Source organism: Fukomys damarensis, unplaced genomic scaffold, assembly GCF_012274545.1.
Source record: "Fukomys damarensis isolate Sample0158 unplaced genomic scaffold, DMR_v1.0_HiC HiC_scaffold_14, whole genome shotgun sequence".
In the NCBI taxonomy this organism is placed as follows: domain Eukaryota; kingdom Metazoa; phylum Chordata; class Mammalia; order Rodentia; family Bathyergidae; genus Fukomys; species Fukomys damarensis.
In genome coordinates, this window is record NW_022900926.1 from 34571088 (window position 1) to 34592821 (window position 21734).

General features: G+C 40.9%; 1 protein-coding gene across 4 annotated transcripts in view; it reads right to left on the reverse strand.

Annotated features, from left to right (window-relative positions):
- The window catches only part of Sash1 (SAM and SH3 domain containing 1), a 933133-nt gene that overhangs the window by 86716 nt on the left and 824683 nt on the right, over nucleotides 1–21734 (reverse strand). For all 4 annotated transcript variants that reach the window (XM_019209951.2, XM_033763318.1, XM_033763317.1 and 1 more), the window contains 2 exons: nucleotides 7948–7998; nucleotides 7773–7822 (listed from right to left, as the gene is read on the reverse strand). In XM_019209951.2, the coding sequence (XP_019065496.1) occupies nucleotides 7773–7822; nucleotides 7948–7998 (101 nt within the window). The remainder of the gene's footprint in view (nucleotides 1–7772; nucleotides 7823–7947; nucleotides 7999–21734) is intronic.

The following is a 21734-nucleotide window of genomic DNA, read 5'->3' on the forward strand; positions in this document are numbered from 1 at the left end:
GGATGGACTCTGTGATGGGTGCCATCTATGAGAATGAGGCTGGATATCCAGACCTGCTCCACTAGAAAGGGGCAGGGAGGGGACAGAGTAGACGTGAGCACCTGTCATAAGCCAGGCACTGTGCTGGATGTTTCACATCCATTGAGCTCAAAGAATCAATTAGGAGCTCAAGGCTTAGAGAATTCAAATGCATTGTTCCTAATGGCACAACTAGCAGAGCTTCAGTTCAGGCATTGCTCTTTCTATCCGGCCCCAGCATCTGTACCAGCAATACAAGCCATGCCCAGTCAAAATTGGTAGCTGTAAGGCAGGCTTCAGGCTGGGTCAGGAAACAGAAAGTGACTAAGCCGAGGTGCGACCACTGTGGAAATGAGGCAGCAGAATCCTGGAGGGGAAAAACGACATGGGTGATGAGTCACAGAAGGGGAGCACAGCTCCAGCTGCTGGCCGGTGACCTTGCCCTTATGGCCTTGGCATCTACAGATGTAATACTGGGCTTTGAGTCTGGCCCATCTGTTTTTTTGCTATCTAACTTTGCTACTCTGTCTATACTCCCCACTTTGGTGAGTGCAAAGGATCAAATGATGGTGGTCAAGGTTGTTCCTAGTTCTTGCTATGGTCCCAGAAAGACATTGGCCATGCTGTTGACCACATCCACTTCCGCTGGACAAATGATCTATCACCTTCTCTAAGAGTATGACTGCGTGTGACTTCCTCACTGCCGAACACAGATGCAGGGGCAGGGCCCAGGGCACACAGACGCGTTCCCCATGGGAAAACACTGACATCCTCTCCCTACCCCACAGCTCTGTTGCAAACAGGACGCAGCAACAGGATGCATTAGTCTCAGCTCGAGGGGACGTGGCTTGATCTGGATTTCCCAGTAACCTCATAACCCCATCAGCTCTTCTCATTGAATTTGATCTCCTTCCCAGGAAGATGGACCATCCCGTGGCCTGCAGACTTCTACTGGGCACATCTATGAAAGTTCTACAGAGGTAGACCCTGGCCACCCAGGAGAAAAATCAGTGTGATCACACAGCAGACCCCGACCTTGGGGAGATTCCACAGAGGGATAAAGCCTAAGTCCCTCTCCTAAAGCCCAGGGTCATGCTTGCTGAGAAGTAATTTACTAAAAGAATAATTTCTTAAAATTTTCAAAAGGCTAGATATAAAGTTATCAAGCATTAGATTCAAGGATTCCATTACAAACTTTCTTTCAAAAATGCACCTTCCTTCCACTTTCATAAAATGTCTAGAACTGGCCAACTTTTAGTGACAGTAGACTAATGATTGCGTAGGGTTTACCCCTGATAGGGGTATCAGTAAAGGACTTGAGGTTTCTGTTAAGGTGATAAAAGCATTGTCAAATTGCTGCCCTAATGGTGACACATTACCTGGGAATATAATAGTCATCACCGAATTGCACACCTAGGTGGATGCAATAGGTGGCATGGCACGAGATCTTAGTAAAGCTAATTAATAAAAGAAAAGATATGGTCACACAAAAATCTGTACACAAATCTTCACAGCAGCATTCTTTTTTAAAAAGCAAAAAAAAAAAAAAAAAGAATAGAAATAGAAATAATCACTCTTCAGATTAGAAGACTTCCGGGAGGAGCTGAGTGCAGGGGCTGAATGGAGCTTGGCCAGGTGAGCTGGGGGCAGGGCCTGGGGAGCAACAACAATTTCAGAGACTCAGCACCCAAGGAAGAGCAGGGCCTGTCGTGGGAACTGCAGGAGTGTCCCTTGTCCTGCCTGTGCTGCAGAGCAAGGGGCCACGGACAGGGTGAGCACAGGTGAGCTGGGAGGCACAGGGGAAGGAGGGGAAAAGGAGGAGGAAAGGTCAGAAGCTCAGGCTCTGAGGGAGGAGCAGGTGACCTCTGGGGACAGGGAGCAGAGGAATGGATCAAATGCCTGAGCAGGGGCTTCTCCCTCTGACATCTAAGAGGAAAGTGATTCTTAGCGGGAGGAAGAGTGAAACAAACCGCAGAGAGAACTGCCCACCTGCTGCAGATGCCTGCCTGGCATCTACATCAGCGAGGAACACTGCTCAGTGGCTTTTCTTTCCTCTTATTGATCTGCCATTTCCATGCTACATCATGCTACCTATATTTGGACTTTCTCACTATAAAATAGTTCAAATATACTCACAAGTAATGAAAGAAACTGAAACTACACCTGTGAATTTTCGACTCTGGTGAAAGACTCAGTAGAAAATGAGTCATAAATACTGGCTTGGTGAGGTTTTCAGATTTATTTTGGGCTCTCCTGCTTCTGTAGATAAATGAGAGCCAGTTTACATCCGGGTGATGGTAGAATTGCCTCCTCCTATCTCCGAGTGAGCCACAAAGCGGAGGTTCTTGCTACTGCCATTCTTTTAATGCTAATATAAGCCAAACTGGCCTGGCCCCCAACCACTCTTTGTGCAGAAGTAATATAATTATACATACTCTGGAATCACAGCTTGGTGGTCAGGCGTGTGGGTACCTAACTGGGCCCAAATCTGGGCCCTGCCACTTAGGAGCAGCATAGCCCTGGACTACTTATTACCCTCTCAGTGCTTCATTTCTGTCTATAAACAGGAGTAATAGCATATGGAACCCCACAGTGTCACTGGACACACAGAACACAGCAACATTAAGTACTTACATCAGTTCAAGAATGTAAATAAGCATTCAGTAAGCATTACCTGTGATGCCACTTTTTCTTTTCCATTCCCAGTGCATATGAACCAACTGCATGAAAACTATCTCTACAGAAACATGTAAGAAACAACCAGAATGCCTCACAGACTGTTGGCTTCCTTGAATCCTATGGGATCCAAACAATCCCAACATACTGATTATTTGTTAAAAATTTAGTTAATTTTCAGAGTCTTGTTTGATATGTACACAAATAAAGGTTAAAGATTAGGGCTGGGGAGTAAGCTCAGTGGTTCCACCACCTGCCTCACAAGCGCAAGGACCCAAGTTCAAACCCACCCCCCCAAAATCAGATTAATACCCATTTCCTACAGAACATCTCCTCTCCCTTCTAAGAAGAATATACCACTTTGTTTAAGGCAGCAGTGCTTTTTGGTTAAATGTGCTCACTACTAAAATCTTCCTTACAGTGAGGGCGGGCAAAAGACCTAAGTCTGAGCCCTCTTGTCTCCGTATCACCATTTAAAATACATGGGATTTAGCTTAGTGGCACCATGCCTGCCTCACAAGCACAAAGTCCCGAGTTTGATCCCTGGTACAAGAAAAATAAAAATAATAAAAATACACATATTTTTTCTGTTGCATTACTCTGCCTTCAACCGTGAACTCAATGCAGCTACCTCGCTCTGTTCCCTCATCATGGATACCAGTAGGTGCTCAGTAAAGAGCTGCTGCATGGAGAACCTGGGAGAGAAATGGGGATGGGCTGTGGAAGCGTTCTAGAAAAGCTTTTGAAAAGGATGTGGCTTTTGCCTTGAAGTCTTTTCCCTTCACTTTGCTCCTTCTCCTTCACATCTAGAAGGAGATGAAGCAGCCACTTCGAAGTCACTGGGGGTTGGGGAGCAAGTCTGGTTTCCTGAAAGCCTGTGGAACCACAGAGCCAAACCTGGACCTGTCCTATCTATCCACGGAACAAAGACTTACCTCGTCAGTCCCTGTTCATGCCACTCTGTGTCAGGTTTTCTGTTATTCACAGCTGACCTCGTTCCTCACAGACACAGTTAAAAAGATATTTCCCAGCCCCTCACCTAACAACAACAAAAATACCTAACCTTACTTTCTAAATGTTCTTAAGAGTAGCTGGCAACAAGAAATGCAGTTAATGTTCACCTTTCAAGCCAGTTGACATAAATCTAAAATCAATATAATAAAGTTCAAGTATTAAAGTACTTGGTCTCCCCAGTAGGCAACATAAACAGATATAAAGAGAAGGGACTCAAGGGAAAGCTCCCTTGGCCTCTGTTATTATATTCCCAGTAGAAGCATGGATTTTGTCAAACTGGTGACAGCGGGGAGAATCCATTCTCTCTTTCTACTGACCCATCTGCCTACGTTCCTACCTATCTCCATCGATCTGTCCATGAGTGTGAAAGCCCAGCACACCGAGATGTGAGCAGTCCTACCTAGCTGGGCCACCCAGGTGCTATGATGCCAAGTATGGTACAATTCCCAGTCCTGTCTCCCCCACAAAAGACCCACCACTGCCATGTCTTCTAGTTAAAGCTGATTTCCTGTAACCTAAGATTTTAAATGCTGCTAAACGCTACATACCACTGGAAAAGTAGCATCTTTTTTAGAAACATAGTTGTGTCATAACTCATGCCAGATCCCTCAATTAGGATAGGCTTTAGTTGGGAGAAGGGAAGGAGGCACATGTACAACGTCCCAGAGACAAGCTGGCAGACTACAAATCCAGAGGAGAAGCCACAAGGCGGGTGCTCCATTCCTGGGCTGGGTTCTTCCTCTACCTTTCTGTCTCAAAGGGTGGCGGCTATAGGACAGGTCTACTTCTGTTTGCTGATTCTCTTGCCTTCTGAACAAAAAGAAAAAGAAAATCTCTGCCCATAACACAACACTCTGAGTCAGAGCAATATTTTGGTTGGCAAATATTTTGCAGACACTAACCAGACACAACCAGCTGGTTTGCCAGATCATCCTCCATAGCTGTAATATTCAACTGCAAGGCTACCAGCAAGCATTCTGATGGGAGAAACAGTGGGATTTTCAAGTACAATGAATAAAAATTCGACATAAATAGTGCATCAAACCTACTCTAATTATCATCTGACCAAGCAAGTGATACCTCATCTTTAAAAACAGAAAACAAAACTAAAAATGAAACCTACTTAGAACACTCAATCTAAATAACCATCAATTTAAGAATAACTATCACTATTTTGTAACCATTACATTCAAAACTGATCCAGGGAAAAATCATTTAAAAAAAATGTAAAACCCGTAGGTAAAAGTGTGATGAGGAACAAAATATTTACATAGTCTCAGATTATCTCCTACAGAATCTTTTTCATTATGAAAGGAAAATTGTAACTTCTCAGAGGAAACCTTGCAAATATCACCTTAACCAAATAATCAAAATTCATGTCACCAATCATGGGACACACATGTGCCTCCTGATGTAATGCTCTGTAGAGAAAGAAACAAACAAACAAGGAACAATTCACAAAGCAACTAGCCTACCCTCTTAAAAGGGTCAGTATCATAAAAGACTAAGAAAGGCTTCCAGATTAGATGTGCCAAGAGACAGGACAGGTAAATGCCCAGAGTAACTTTTTTAAGTAATGAATTTTTTAAAAAGTGTGATAAGAGACATTAATGAGACAATCAGAAAAACTTGAATATGAAATATCTAATAGGAAAACTTAAAACTTATTAAAACTCTGGTTCTGTACGAGAATGTTCTCAAGAAATAGATGCTAACATAGTTAGGGCTGGAGGTCATGATGTATGCAACTTGTTGAGTGGTTCAATAATGGATGGGTAAGAGAGAAAGGGAGAGAGAAAGAAAAAAAAAAGGAAAGAATGAGAGCTAGAGAATAAGAGAGGAAAATTATGCAAATGTCAAGAAATGCTAAGTCATAAAAATTTGTAGTTCACTGCAGAATCTTGCAATGTTTCTGTAAATTTAAAGGTTTTTAAAGTACAGGTCTTTTCTTTTTTCTTTTACTTTATTTTTTGTGCTGGGGATTAAACCCAGAAACATGCTATCATGGAGCTACATCTCTAGTCCATTTCATTTTTTAATTTTGAAATCAGACCTCACACTAAGTTGCTTGGGCTGGCCTTGCACTTGGGACACTCCTGCCTTAGCTCACAAGCAGCTGAGATTACGGGTGTGTACCATGCCTGACCAGAGTTCCTGAAGTTACAAGTTAAAAAAAAAAAAAAAAAAGTAAGTACCAGTTTTCAAAAGGCATTAATAAAGAAATCTTCACTTAATGTTTTAAATCTTTAAAAATGTTTAGGAAGACGTAAGTCTAAACCGTTTAAAAATACAGAAGCAGGGCTGCGGATTTAGCTCAGTGGTTCCGCCGCCTGCCTCATGAGCACAAGGACTGGAGTTTGATCCCCAGTACCAAAAATAAAAAAATAAAAATAAATTTAAAGAAATAGACATACATAAGCAAAATGGCAGCACTACAAATGGAGGAGATGAAGGCTGGAGGTGGAGTGGGGATGCTGAACATTTTTTGGTAACCTCAGGAGGCCATCAGTCTCCTCTTGGCATAGGAGTCATGCCATAGTGTACCAAGTAACAAACTTGGAAAGAATGACTCACCACAATTGAGGGGAAGAAGTACCCAGCCTAATTAAGGTTAGTACAAATTGTGTGAGTCACTTCCTCTTAGGTAGAAAAGGCAAACACGTCTTGATTCCTGAAGGTTCTGAGAAGAGGTTTCTGGAGATTCTGAGAAAACAGCTATGGTAAACTTGATCAGGAGAAACCAGGGCCACCTATGAGACACTTCACCACCACTTCAGGGCTTGCAAATTCAAAATCAGCATCGATTTAAATCTTGTCTCTCTGTCAGCCTACACATTTCTAAGTTCCTGAGAGGTTACACCACAACCAAAATAAGAAAAGTGTGTGTTCTGTGTATATTTATTCTCTAACCTGAATGGGCAAAGGCCTGGGTTTCCTTTGGCTCATCCCCAGTGCTGTTCCTCAGTCCTGAACCAGACCAAGTTGGCCCCGTAGGTTCAGGACTAGAGCTTCCTGGCAGAGCAGCCTCCACTCCCTGAAGTTGCCTCTGTGCCAGCAGCACACACGTGGACGGATTAGGCAGAGCTGTGCTGCAAAGCACACACACGCTCTCCCGATGTGTGCTTCTCATTCCAGAAATACTTCATTCCTGAAGTACTTCTATGCCTCTCTTGGCATAAGACGGTACAGGTGGCTCTATGCCAGAAGAAGTATCTGTTTAGAAAGGTAGCCTTTCTTTACATTTCTTTACCTCAGAAGATCATCCATAGAACATTCTAGAATAATTATGATGGAAGAAAGTAGGAAAGGGAAATGTGGTTTTCTTTTTTTAACCCATCTAAAAGAAATATTGAAAGCACAGGATAAAACCTAACATTATCTTCCATGACAACAGAAATCACAAGGCCCAAGTTAGGACAGGAAAACAAAAATATTCCCTTTAACAGGAAAGGCTAGTGGGCATTCACCAGCTTCTAACACACACATCCATTTTTGTTCAAAGGTCACCCTACCAAACAAGGTGCAGTGGCTGTTTTTATTTGTTTTTTTTTTTTAATTGTTGTTACAGTTTGGTATGTTTCTGGTTTTTGTACTTTGCTTCTTTATAACTTCCTTCCTATATTAAAAATTAATGTAAAAGATAAAAATCCTTCTGCATTGACTTACCTGTCCATTTGCTTATTTCCAGATACTTATTTGGGGCTCCCTCACAATAAGCTGTGTGAAATAAATAACACTTCTCACAAGCCTTAAGGCATCACTGACTCGATTATAAAACATGCTCTCGTGGGCCAGGGATTTAGCTCAGTGGCTCTGCCGCCTTCCTTGCAAGCGCAAGGTCCTGAGTTTGATCTCCAGTCCCCCCCCCCACCAAAAAAAACATGCTCTCACCCACCTTGATACATGTACATCCATGTTAAGGAAAAGCAACACCCAATTCCAAGCCACACACACACACACACACACACACACACACACACACACATACACACACACACACACCACTGCCCGTTTGACTTCCATCAGTCTGAACTCAGGTCCCAGGTAAAAAGAAGAAGACTTACTTTCTTTCAACTTCAGGTGTTGATACAGCACTAGAGAAACCCAGTGACTCCTGCAAGAGAACAGATTGGCAGCATCAGGACAGACTCAGCAGTGGGCTTCATCTGATTTGCACAAAGTATCTCTTAAGAAAAAAAGGCAGAAGCAAAACTAGACGATGAAAGTCATTGTGCTTACTTCGATCTGGGACCGCAGCTGAAGTGACGTGGGGCTGGCGTCGGGTTTCTCCTAAAACAGAACAGATGCCGGTTAATGAGACTCCCAAACGTGGCACAAACCAGAAAGACAAATAGATGTGTAAGAAGACCCGGGAGGATTTGAAGAAAGCTGGTCTGCGTTGTGGGAGGAGATGGGGGAGATAAATAGATTTTCTGGAAAAAACTAAAGGACTTTTAAAATGAGAGCTATGACCTCTTAATATGGAACTGTTCACGAAACTTCTTTGCTAAGACATTGCTGACAACTTTATCGCAGAAAAGCGCAATTTAATTAAAGGGCACAGACAGTTAATGGTGAAATAATTCTTTGGAATTATTTTAAATGTATCACACGCCATTTAAGTTCAGTTTATTTTTTAATAATAATGGAGTTCTAACCCAGTTTTAAAGTTCTAAATGTATTCAAAGCACTCAGTAATACAGGGCTTGTTTTAAGCATCTTCAGGAAGCTGGAAAGCTGACCCAGACCTTATCTTGTAATCCTAAAAATCACCACACTCCTGTAATACAAACTGGCAAGTCTGAACACTTACCAAAAAATAAATAAAAATTAAAAAAAAAAAAAAACAAGCACACAGGTAATAAATGAAACATTTAATGTAGGATGTCATAAATGCACTGAAAAATCATGAGGGAAAGACAGAGAAATCAAATTATCCAGAGATAAAACCATGTAGCACAAAGGCCTCATATTATAGTTAAAGGATGCTGTATCCCCTTTGAAATCAAACAAAAGGTGAGAGATAAACTAGCTACCTGTGGTGAAAATAATGGGTTGAAATGAGTACTGGCAATAAAATAGAAAATTACGCTATGAAAAGCTTTAGATGTAATTATGGGAAAAGAGAAGTCCTAGTACACAAGAGGACCACACTGATATTTTCTGTATGTGGAAAATGATTCTAAATTTATAGAGGTATAATAAAGGTCCTCATCAAAGTGTGGTTCACAGACAAGAGAAAGTTCTCTGATCCTTTAGTTATAAGCAGGATGATGGGCTGTTTCAGAGGAAGTAGTAATTATTATTAACATTATACAAGTTTGAAATATCAGGATGACTAGGATTCTCCAATAATTTTACTGTGCTATTCTTTTTTGGGGTGTTTGTTTATTTGTTTGTTTGTTTGTTTTTGTGGTGCTGGTATTGGAACCCAAAGCCTTATGCATGCTAGGCAAATGCTCCATCTTGGAGTCGTATCCTCAGTCCTCTCTTGCATTCTTAACAATGGCTACACTCTTCAGACCTGCACATGGACTTGAGGAAATGTTTAATTGGTCTCAGGCTAACATTAATGAAAAGGACAAGCAAGTAAATATATGAAAAAATGTTCCACATCACTGATCATTCGAGAGATGCGGATGAAAACAACACTGAGATTCCACCTCACCCCACAAAGAATGGCTGCTATCAAGAAATCACACAATAACAAATGTTGGCGGGGTTGTGGGGAGAAGGAACCCTTCTCCATTGTTGGTGGGAGTGCAGACTGGTGCAACCACTGTGGAAATCAATATGGAGATACCTCAAAGAGCTTGGACTGGAGGTTCCATTTGACCCAGCCATCCCTCTGCTAGGTATCTTTCCAAAAGAACTAAAAGAATCATATCACAGAGAAGTATGTGCACCCATGTTTATAGCGGCACAGTTTGTAATAGCTAAATCTTGGAAACAGCCCATTTGCCCATCCGTTGGAAACTGGATAAAGAAGATGTGGTTTTTCTATAAAATGGAATATTACTCAGCCATAAAGAACAAGAAAATAGATTCATTCATAGGAAAATGGATACATATTCAAGATATACTCCTAAGTGAAATAAATAAGTCACACATGTGTAAATACCGAATAGTTTCCCTGGTGTGAATAATCTGCAATAATACAGAAGATCCTAGTAAGATTACTGACATTTAGAAATGGGAAGAAAGGAGCTAAAGGTGTAGGGAAGGTGGGATGGGTAGGGGAAGGGTAATAAGGGAAAAGAAAAAAATGTGAGATAATGAAAAGATGGAAATAAAGTGTGTGTAGATGGGGAGGGGAGGAGGGGATGAAGGGAGGGCAGGGGTAAGGGGAAAAAATGAGAATCAAGACTTGTCATGTAGAGGTACAAGATCCCAACAATGAATGTAACTGTACTGTATCCCTAAAATGTACCAATTAAATTCAATTAAAGCTGAAAAAAATGAAAAGGGCAATCTCTAATGATCTACCTCTGTGTGCATCCAATTGCTTAATTATTCAAGTTGCCAGTTTCATCGTTCACACAATCACGCAACACTGAAAAACTTTTTCTGAAGTACAACAGTAACAGCAAAATAAGTACAACTCAGAGTAAAGTCATAATCTGTTTAGATAGTTTCATCCTGTCCAAATACAGAACATTAAAATGAATGTGCTTCCATACATGGAGACCTGTCACAGAACACTGATCATATGGTTGACAATATTGTACTGTATATTTTGAAACTCTTGGAAGGTTATGTTTCAGGCTATGTGGAGTTGTTTGTTGTAATAGCTGCTGTTGTTAATTAGTTTTTGCCACGATAAAAACAAGTAAAGTGCTGGACTGAGTAAATTTGAGAAGGTGATGATTGTGGACAAGCAGCCCCAAAAGGACTGGCAACTAGCTCACCCCCTAGTCCCAGGCCCTTGTTTGTTATTAAAAACAAAATCAGAGTGGAGGAAAGCCCCACAGAACTTCTCCCTCGTTAAACATCTCTCTGGTGTTTACTGCTGCAATTGTTCATAATGTTCATATTTCTGTACCGTTCTTGATGCCCTATTTTTACAGAATAGTATATGGAAAATATTTTAGTTCCGATTCCAGGGCCAGTGGATAGTACTTCAGACCTAGGTGCAATGAACAAATATACAAATCCTAGTGTTTACAGACCCATCCCACAGCCCTGAGACCTAGCCTTTTAGCATCACATAGGGAAGTCCACGAACTTGAAGAGCAGGGGGTAAGCAAAAGTAGACTTTTCGAGTTATTTTGTCCTAAGTCTTCTTGTTCAGGACCTGGTACAGAACTTTAGAATACTGAAGAATATCTTAATTCTTCTCACATTGTCCCTGAAATTGCCCATTTGATACCAAGGTCCAGCCCATGATTTTTCTGTAACTATCAACCAAGATAATTGATTCAATTCACCCTCTCCTCCATTCTTATGTTTTCTTTTAGCTCTGTTTCTACCTCACTACACAGACCACAATAAGAAATTATCTTTTGCAATTCTACATATCTCCCAGCATTTTTGCCCAGATTTATTTGTTGAGTGTATTATTTCTCATTCCATGTCATAAATGTAATATTGATAGAATACTGGGCAAAATCCATCTATCCTTGCATATAAAGCAGTTAAGTGTTTGAAGATTCAGAAGTAACATTATAAGCATTTCATTTTAACATGATGCTCTGTTATTTGTAACAGGTATATTTTATATATATATATATTATTAAATATATTATATTTTAGCTACTTTTTTAAGAAATTGGTTGGGGTTAGTTGACAAATAATACATTAAAATTCATTCTGTTATAATGGAGGCAGGTAACATTTTCACACACAACATTTGTTTTATTAGGGACGGCTTATTGACCTTCAAGCAGGAGATCATGAATAAGGATATTTCTACATGCAACAAAATAATATCTTTCAAAGCACATCTTAATTATATCATTGCAGGAATGAATGTACTCATCATTTAGAAGCATATCTTGGGGGAAGCACATTCTAAAGTAAAAGTATTACACAACTTTGGAGAAGCTTGTAAAATTATCCACTAAGTTGAGGACCTAAACAAAGCTTTTGAGAAAACAGAATAGACTATTGGCAAAATTCAATTATTATGAGACTGACACGTGTCGCAGGATATCTGTGACAAATGTGTCGAAAAGCAATCACTATCATGATTGTGTGCATATTCTAAAATATTTAATAACACAGCAAATGTTTGTAAATGCATTGTAGAGCCCAAGAAGTGGAATCAATACACAGAGTCACACCTGGCAGATGTCCTGATACACACTTGGGTAAAATATCTTGTGTACACGGTATAACACAGGTCTTAGATGTATTGTACACACGGAAGGAAGAAGCTCTGAACCATTTTTTATTCTGTTTTATCACTGAAAAAAATAATTTTTTCCCCCACAGCACAACATGGAGTCAAGATGGTGAGACGAAGCCGACAGAAGGGGCAGCAATGATGTATGCAGCAACAAAAACTATGGTTTTCACACTAAAAGCAGCAAAGACTCAGGCTAGAAAGGCTCTGTGACATCCTTTTCTTTGTCTAGACTTCAGAGCATGCAACTCTCTTATTTGCCTCAATCCAATCAGTGTAAAGGGGAGAAGACAAAAAGGGCAAAAAGGCATAATGCTGAAGTCCAGTGGGGGGAAAAAGTCCAGACAAAGGGGAGTAGTAGAGAAAGAAGAATGAGACATACCTGACTGCCCAGCCACAACTACCGAATTCAGATAACAACAAATGATTCACTATATACTTCGTGATTTGGACATTATCATGTTGATGACAATCGCAAAACTTTTCATCAAAACACAAGTAATCGAGTGTGTATGTAGCTTCTGAACAAGGAAAAAAGTGATCTCTGAGAAATAATATGCTTTTTGACTTGAGATACTGTGTGTTTCAGTTACTGTTGCTGTGTAACACTAAGCACAGTGGCATAACTAACTCAACGAGCATTTTACGATGCTGACCGATTGTACGGCAAAGAACTCAGAATAGTGACAGCAGAGGAGGCTAGGCTGCACCATGGCATGAAGGGCCTAAGTGGGGCAGACTGAGAGGCCAAGGGTGACCGGATGGGTGGGTGTGATCACTGAGAAGCTCGTGCACTCTCCATTTACCTGGAGGTCAACACTGGCTCACAGCTGGGTCCTAGGCAGGTGTGAAGCTGGAATTCCTAAGCATAGCATTCAATATAGCACTGTAAGCATGGCCTGGGCTTCCTCACAGTGGGATGTGGGATTGTCAGAACAAGCATACAAAGAAATCCAGGAAGAACCTGTTAGCTCTGTAGCATGTGCGTGTGTGTGTGTGTGTTTGCACTCACACACACACACACATGCACACACATATTGTGGCTCCTGTCAGAGTCACAAGCCCTCACAGGTGCAAGAGGATCCACGGTCGCCAGTACTCACTGGGAGAAGCGTCAAAATCACATTGAAAACAGCACTGAACACTGTTGTGGACATCATTGGAAATTCATCTGCCACAGTGACTGCAAAGGTTAGGGGAACATGCTCATAAGTTTCATAATAAGAAAGAAGGTGAAACCATTTATTCATAACAATGTTCATATGTATTATTTTGTGGGGTTTTGGGGGAGGGTACCAGGGATCAAACTCAGGACCTTGTGCTTGCGAGGCAGGCAGCAGCACCACTGAGCTAAATCCCTGGCCCTTGTGGGTTTTTTTTTAAACAGAGTTAACTCAAGTAAATCCTTGACGATATATTTCTTCTTGAATCTACCACTTATTTTAGACTATCACCATCATTTCTCTCTTCTTTCAAGCTTATATAAAAAAATCTAAAATACTTAATCCTACAATTTCCATCATATGGCTCCAACTATTGGCAACTTGTGGTCAGTTCTGTCCTGTCTATATTGCTGACAGTGATTACAGAATCTTAGACACTGTATCACAGTTTTTAAAATTAAGCTATCAAGTTTTCTTAATTCCTTACCGCTGCTCAATCTTGAGCAAATATCTCAATCACAAAGAGAAATCATATTCATGAAATTTAGATCCTCTCTCTGTAATTTGCAGAGGAATATGAAGACATTCCAAAGTTGAATAAAACCAAAGGGTTCACTGGAAAACACTACTGTTCTTCAAGTGTAAACCAATCACCCTCTTACTATGTGAAAATAATACGCCCATTGACTTGCACCTGACAGAGTAGTCTAAGCAATAATTGGTGAGAAATAACTCCATAATCTGGTCCACGTTCAATATGAGATTCCAGAATTACATGGGAGGTCCACAAAACTCTGAGCCTGAACCTATATTTCTAGGTTAGGTTATTTTAACTTATTTGAAAATTTTAAACATAAGACTTTTTTTTAAAGTACATGTGTGAAATTTGACTTATGGATTAAGCTGTGTATGGTTATCTTAGTTAAGAATAATGGGTATCACTAACATTATAAATTCTGAAGGTCTTTCTCAACTTACTGAAGTGGAATAGTGAAAACTGAACCAAAATCTAAATACCACAATTTTACACACATATTTGTGCCTATGCACACCGGAAATAGTTAAAGGGTTAACAGCAGTTCCATGTACTTCTGCCATTCTCTATATTTTCCACAAAGATGTAGTCTTGCATTGCTTTCATTACTGTTTTCTAAAATGAGATATCAGGTTAAACACATGATCTTCAGATCCCATATAAATTTTTAGATGCCCTACACGTATATGTTTATAAATGCAATATAAAAGAATCATATTAGGGTCGGGGATTTAGCTCAGTGGTTCCACTGCCTGCCTTGCAAGTGCAAGGACCCAAGTTTGATCCCCGGTACCCCCCAAAAAAAGAATCATATCAATCAACACATCAATGTTTACTTCTATAGAACTCTTATATACCTCAATATTCAATATTTTTCAAGCATATATTACTTAAATATTTTTAAAAGCATAGTAAAACGCCATCCGAACAAAATTAGGTAACAAGTTGTAAATTGCAATAAATTTTTAAAGCTACCTAAAATACATCAAGACTCGACTTCTCTAATTAGGTCATGTCCTGTATTAAAATATCTTGAGCTGTTAAAATTCATAAGTTTCACATAAATATATGCATGCATTTTGTAATTAATACAAGATTCATGCTAAAATCATCTCATATTCATAATTTGACTGAAAGAGGGTAAAACAGAGTACTGTGTAGGCTTAAAAAATAAAATAAAGCAGGAGCTAGAGTTGTGATTCAATGGTAGGGCACTTGCCTAGCACATGTGAGGCCCTGGGGTTTACAATATCACATGACAAAGAAAAAAATACTTGGGGAAATAATCTCAAATCCATTTCCTTTCAAGTAAAACCATCTGTAGAAACAATGCTTCCCAAAATATTTATTACATATAATACTGAAACAAACACACACATACACCCCAAGATAAAACCAGTGGTTTGCCAAACCAAAGCACTTGTGTGCATCCTCCTGCTCCGCCAAATGTACACACACATTCTCATGCAGATTTAGATGCAATGAAAGGGGAGGAGTCAAATACAAAACTAAGGCTCTGCCCTTGCATGACCACATTTTGCTCTAAAGTGCTTCAATCCATTGTGCAACAGGCCAGAGTCAAAAAGGTAGAAAAGGTCCTGGTAAACAGCTACCATGACCCGGCCCTCACTCCAGTTTTGTTCCCAGCTTTTTATGGAAATCCATACTCTATCTTCCTCACTGCAGCCAGGATCCCAGGCCAAATCAACTTCACAGCTGGAAAAGCAAGAGGGATAAACCTCTGTGCTATTCCAAAAGCAGAAAGGAAGAACAGCACACGCCCACCAGCTCAGCTTAGTGCCAAGTTCTCTTCCATACTGGGTACGGGAAGGAGGAGGTGGAACAAGCCAGAGCCAGACACAAGTGCTTGCTTAGCATCATGCAGTGAACAGGTAAAATGCCACCACGGCTGGTGGATTAACGGAGGAGCCCAGCTCTGCACAACTGGGGAAAACTGCTGCTGAAGATAAGATTTAAAAACCATTTTAAAAGAAGACTCTACAGTTCTAGTTTCTTCTAGATGGAAAAGTATACTGTATTTTTCTCAGCAGAGATCCTTACCAAATGAAACTAGACAAACAAAAGAACCTTACAGGTAAACTATACTTAAACAAAAAGTTTAGTGTCAGCTTTTGTTTGGTTTCCATCTTATTACAAATGAGTCTACAATATCAAATTCCAGTTGGTTATTTCTCAACTTTTAAAGCAGGCCTCCCGCTTTCTCATTTGAAATATAAAATATCATACCATTTTTATATTTCCATGAAAATCAAAGTGTCTCAATCACAAAGAGAAGTCCTGGCCTCCGGGTCTGGCTGGCTGTTTTGTACCCAGGGCCCTGTAGATGAGCTGCCACCAACTCCTTGGTCACTGAAAGGATACAGTGCATGAAGAGCCCAGTGGGACCTGAAATCCCACACATCTAAAATTCTAATATGCATCTCTGCCTGAAAACTAGCTCCCCTCCTGCCTCATCTATTTATTGTAGATGATCCATGGGGCACCTGGTCCTTTGGCCAGGATTTAAAATGCAACACTGTCCTGGGAGTCTCCTCCTTCCCCACCACACCAGCCAGCAGCAGCTATAGTTTCTTTGTCCATGGTGTTCCCTGCATCCACCCACCCCATTCCATTCAAGGCCCTTTGCCTTATGTGGACCTGAACAGTGGAGTAAAAGGTGCTGTCTGGGATCCAATAGACTGCTGCTCACCACAATGAGATATTTAGACCTACCTCCTTTTTTTTGGTACCAGAAATTGAACTCCGGTCCTTGCGCTTGTGAGACAGACAGCAAAACCACTGAGCTAAATCCCCAGCTCTCCCTTTTATTCTGTTTGGTTTAAATTTTCCCCCCAGGACCAGGGATCGAACTCAGGACCATATGCTTGCCGGGCAGGCGCAACACCACTGGTTTGAATTTTCCAATGTCAATTAAAAAAACAAATGAATCCCTTGATTATCTTTAGTTTTTTCTTTTTTTTTTTTTTGTTTTAACTGTAAAATCCTGTAATACAGCACCATTGTGGCCATTGAATCAGGACTGCTCAATAAATCTTGTAGCAAAATTTAAGGTGTTTAAAGGCCCTCCGGTTGCTGTTGGGCTCCACCCCAGATCCCTATGATGAAATTCCCTGCAATCTGCATGTTCATTTCTGCTTGAGAAGCACACTCCTTTATGTCACTTCTCTGTTCCAACATCTTTCAGGATACCCAGTTCCAAAAGAAAAAAGCCCACATTTCTGAAGAGGCCCCTTCTCCAACTAGCTGTGTCTTAAACCCTCTTCTCTGCGAACATGTGCTGTGTGCACCGTTGTGAGCATGCTCAGAACCTGGTGTCTGAATGTTGCTCACGCTACCAGAAACCTCCTCCTCCCTGTGCACCTAAACCCTACTCTTTCTTTAGATCTGGCTCCAAACCCACCTCCTGTCAAGCCTTCCCTGACCACCTGTGCCTTAAATAAATAAATACCCAAGGATAGTCAAAACAATATTGTAGATTTGCTAAGTATACCTCTGAGACAGTTCTCCCACTCGCTTATTAGTACCTTATTTCACACGCCCTCCTACCAGGGGCTCACTGTCCTTCCACAATCCACCAAAACCTGCTCACTAAGCATTTGTAAGATGCTAAGTCCCCCACTCAAGCGCTCATGGTGCAGCCATGAGAAAGACATGGGTCGCTCTTCACCAGGGCACTGCTTTCCACAGCTGGCCTGGGCCCTCTGTCCAGGACAAGGGCCAAGGCACCTGTACTGCTTTGATTTGTTTAAACCTGACCGCTTTGCCAGTAAGTTTGACTCTTCTACTAATCTGTACGTGCCATTTCACTGATTGGGACATATACTCTAGTTTGGTTTGAAATTTACTTTTGGTTCATAGATTTACACTTGTAAGTAAAAGTCATTCTACAGCAAACGATAAATGATTCTTTGAGTGGGGGGTACCAGGAATCAAACTTGGGTCCTTGCGCTTGTGAGGCAGGCAGCAGAACCACTGAGCTAAATCCTTGGCTCCAGCAAATGATTCTTAAAAGATCTCAATTTAGAACTCTAAGAACTTGAAAGGTTGTGAGGTTTAATCACTTTTAGGTAAGAACCAGCAGTGAACTGTGAGTTTCTGTATCCAACTCTCCCTTTCCACTGTTTCACATCTCAATTTACCCTTGATTTTCCACAGGTAAAACAGGAAACCTCACTCATTTGTCTAGCTTTCCTAATTTCATGACCGGTATATAGCTTTTTGGTAAAGATTGAAAGTGAATGGAAAAGTAGTCTCATTCCATTAAATCAATTAAGAAATGATTCAAGGAGGGGGAAAAACTTGTTTCATAGCAGAACTCTGTTGAGCTAACTGCAGCCTTAATTTTGGCGAAGAGGTGCCTGGCAGCAGAGGGCACAGGCCACACAGGAGGAGTATCCCCACCTTGTTTCCATGGTGGCTCTAATGACAACACCCTATGCACTGGGGAAACTGGGCCGATCTGAAGTTGAAAAAAACATATTAGATTTTTCAATAATACTTTATAATTATTAAAAAATAAAATCAGGGGGCCGGGGATTTAGCTCAGTGGTTCGGTGGCCTGCCTTGCAAGCACAAGGACCTGAGTTCAATCCCCGGCACCAAATCAATCAATCAATCAATCAACCAATCAGAGTATTATGGAAGATATTAAAAACTAAATTGGTGGGCCAGGGATATTTAGGTCTGTGGCACTGCACCTGCCTCTCAAGTGCAAGGTCCTGAGTTCGATCCCAGTACTGGAGGGTGGGGGAGAACTAAGTTGTTATAAAATTTCCAAATAAAATCTTTTCTGTCTTTGTAAACAAAAACCTTGAGTTTGCTACTCCAGAGATTGAGGGAGAATCGCAAATTCCACACCAGCCTGGGACACACTGTCTCAAAATTTTTTAAATAAATAAAAACAAAATAAAAAGGGCTGGGGATATAGCTCGATGTTCGCTGCATTCAATTCCTAGCGCAGAGTAGAAGAGGGATATGTAGAAAAAGCCTGGAGTTTACTTCTTTGAAAATAACTTATTTTCCAGCTTGAAGGGGCTATCACCACTCCAGATCAGAACTTTGAACAACGACCTCTTAATGGACGCATTGGTTCTTATTAACATGAAATAAGACACAACTAAATAATAGAGGTTGTCTTAACTATTTTTATAACCATTTCAATTCACCTTTTCTATTTTAAGGAACTAATGGCCTCTATTTGATTAATACTGACTGCACCACAGTAAAATATCTCACGACAACACAACATATCAAATTCAGGTGAAAATTTTCAAGCCGGTATTAACAAAACACTGACCGAGTTCTAGTGAGTAGCCATGTGCACACAATACTCATCCTGAGACTGGCTTGACAGGCCGGAAAAGAGGGTTCCTGTGTTCCACTGCCCCTTGTATTACCTTCCTAAACCTCGGGGACTCTGGGACTCTTTACCATGGTGTGCAGCAGCAGCATGTGCCACAACTGGGTACTGGAGTGCCTGTCACCGCTGTGTTCACTGCCCACAGGGAGCACATACACACACCCTAGGACCAGGCTCCAAGACATCTTGTAACCAAGGTTCTCACACTTGATGCCTAGCCGTCCCCTGGAGGGCTAGTTAAACACAGAGTGCTGAGTCCCACCCCCAGGGTTTCAGTCCCAGGCTGGGTGAGCCCTGCAGAATGTGCGTTTCTCCCTAATTTTTAGCTGAAGCTGCTAACTTGGGGAACCCCATTTTGATAGCTGCTGCCTGGAAGAGGCTATAGAGCAGCCTGTAGTCTGGGATTCAGTGGTCTGCAGGTTAAAGGATATCATTTGTTTGAAGCCATACCTGAATTCTGGACTGCTATTTAGTGCTCAGACTAATTAATGATTTTAAGGTTAAAGGAAAAAGAAGGGCTCAATATCATTTTTTTAAAGGGCAAACAGAGCCAAGTGTCTGAAAAATAGAGTAAATTAGTGACAATATTGGAAACCATGTAAGTGGAGGATCAAGCTCTACTACAAGGTCGCCTGCAGCCTGGGAAGTGTTTCTTCAGGAAGCAGGCAGGCCTCTCTCAGACTACTGTGACCAGCTGGCTGGAGTATAATCATTGGAAAACAAGTAAGTTTTTACACCCTGATTTGCATTTTGCATTAAATTTTTATGGTAAAATGAACTAACCCAATGACTCAGACATTTCTGAAACCATGGCCTTCAGAAGTTTGTGACTATCTATAACTGAGCTTACCAGTGCCAGTACTTCACAAGCATCAACTCTGTACTCATTTGACAGGCACAAAGAATAGTCCCAGGACTCTGAGTGCTCACGGTCTGTTAAGAGAAACAGCTGAGAATATAAAAGGCCCATGGCTTCCACGTGATTATACAAATGAAGATAGGCTGGGTATCTGAGCATGGGTTTTACAAAGTTATACAGCCTGGTGGGCTTGGAGCTGCCAAATGTTACTGGTTCCTCTAGCAGATGAGCTCCCATTCCGTCACAAGTGTCACTATTGTCTTTACTGTGGTAAAAATCAAGTGGTACTGTCATGCCATTTAATTACCTGCTTTCTTGTGTTTTGAATTATATTTTCAAATCATCTTTTAAAATTGTGTAGTCATTTTTAATAAGGTTTGGAATCAGTGGCAATCCAATATATGCTACAATCAGACAAAAACTTAATTTGGGGGGTGGTACTGGGGATTGAACTCAGGTCCTTGCGCTTTCGAAGCAGGAGGCAGGACCACTGAGCTAAATCCCCAGCCCTCAAGCTTAATTTTAAAATAAGTAGTGGTTCGGCATGTAGCTCAGTGGTAAAGCACTGAAGCCCTGGGTCTCAAAACCAGCACCACAAAAAAGAGGGGGCAAAGAGGCCGAGGGGGAGAGGAGGGGAAGGGGAGGGGGAGGGGAGGAGGAGGGGAGAGGGAGGAGGAAGAGGAGGATAAGAGACATTTCATTTTACCAATATAGCCAGCTCTAGAAACAAAAATAAAGCCAATTAGGATTTTTTAAAACTAAAACAATGACCTTTTGGGTAAGTTGTACTCTTTAATATACAACATTACGAATCAGATGGATAGATGTTATACTGTTTGAGAAAGAAAAGAATAAAATAAAAATTGGAGTCTCAGGAGGTTGAGATAAATGCCAAAGTTTAGCCCAGGGCAAACTTTTTATTACAAATGCCTGCAAGATCAGGTTTATAATGGAAACACAAGCAGACAAGGCTGCAGTGTAATATACATAAATGATATGTTTCTGTTCCTGTATAGTGATTTTCCTCCCTTATGAGCATTAATCTTTGAATGACTTAGTCTATAAATTATTGAACTTAGTTCAAAAGCAAATGAAATTTAAAATACCCATTTATTGAATGGCAAAAGTGTCATGTTGAAATTACTGTGATTTATCTGTTTCTTTAACGATTCCTGTAGCAAACTCACTTCATTGCTCAAAATTATTACCTGGTTGCATAGTTTACTCTGGTTTAAACATAAATCTATCCCCACTGTTCAGAACAGCAGCCATTTGTCAGAATCTCGTTCACTCATTCACAGCCACAACTTTTTCTTTCCACAGCTCTAAACTGGCACACTGGTGCATGGAGACAGTACTCATTTTTTGAAAATCAATTAAAATTCATGTGTACCATGGATTGCTTCAATGAGGCAGGGGCAAGGAGAAACATATGACCAGGACAGAGCTTACCTGCCATGCTCATGTGCTTGCTTTTACCCTCCAGAGCTATCACAGTTCAGGCAGGAAGCACACTATGGCACTATAAGGGCAGCCCTGCTTGTAGAAGTAATGTTCTTCTTGAGTTATTAATGCCTGAGGGTATGGTTATCACAACAGCTGAGTCCTTGCTGCTGTAGTTAGGAAGATTTTGGTTCAAAATTCAACTGTCCCAGGCTCAGTGGTTCCGCTGCCTGCCTCACAAGCACAAGGACCCGAGTTTGATCCCTGGTACCAAAAAAAAAAAAAAAAAAAAAAAAAAAAAA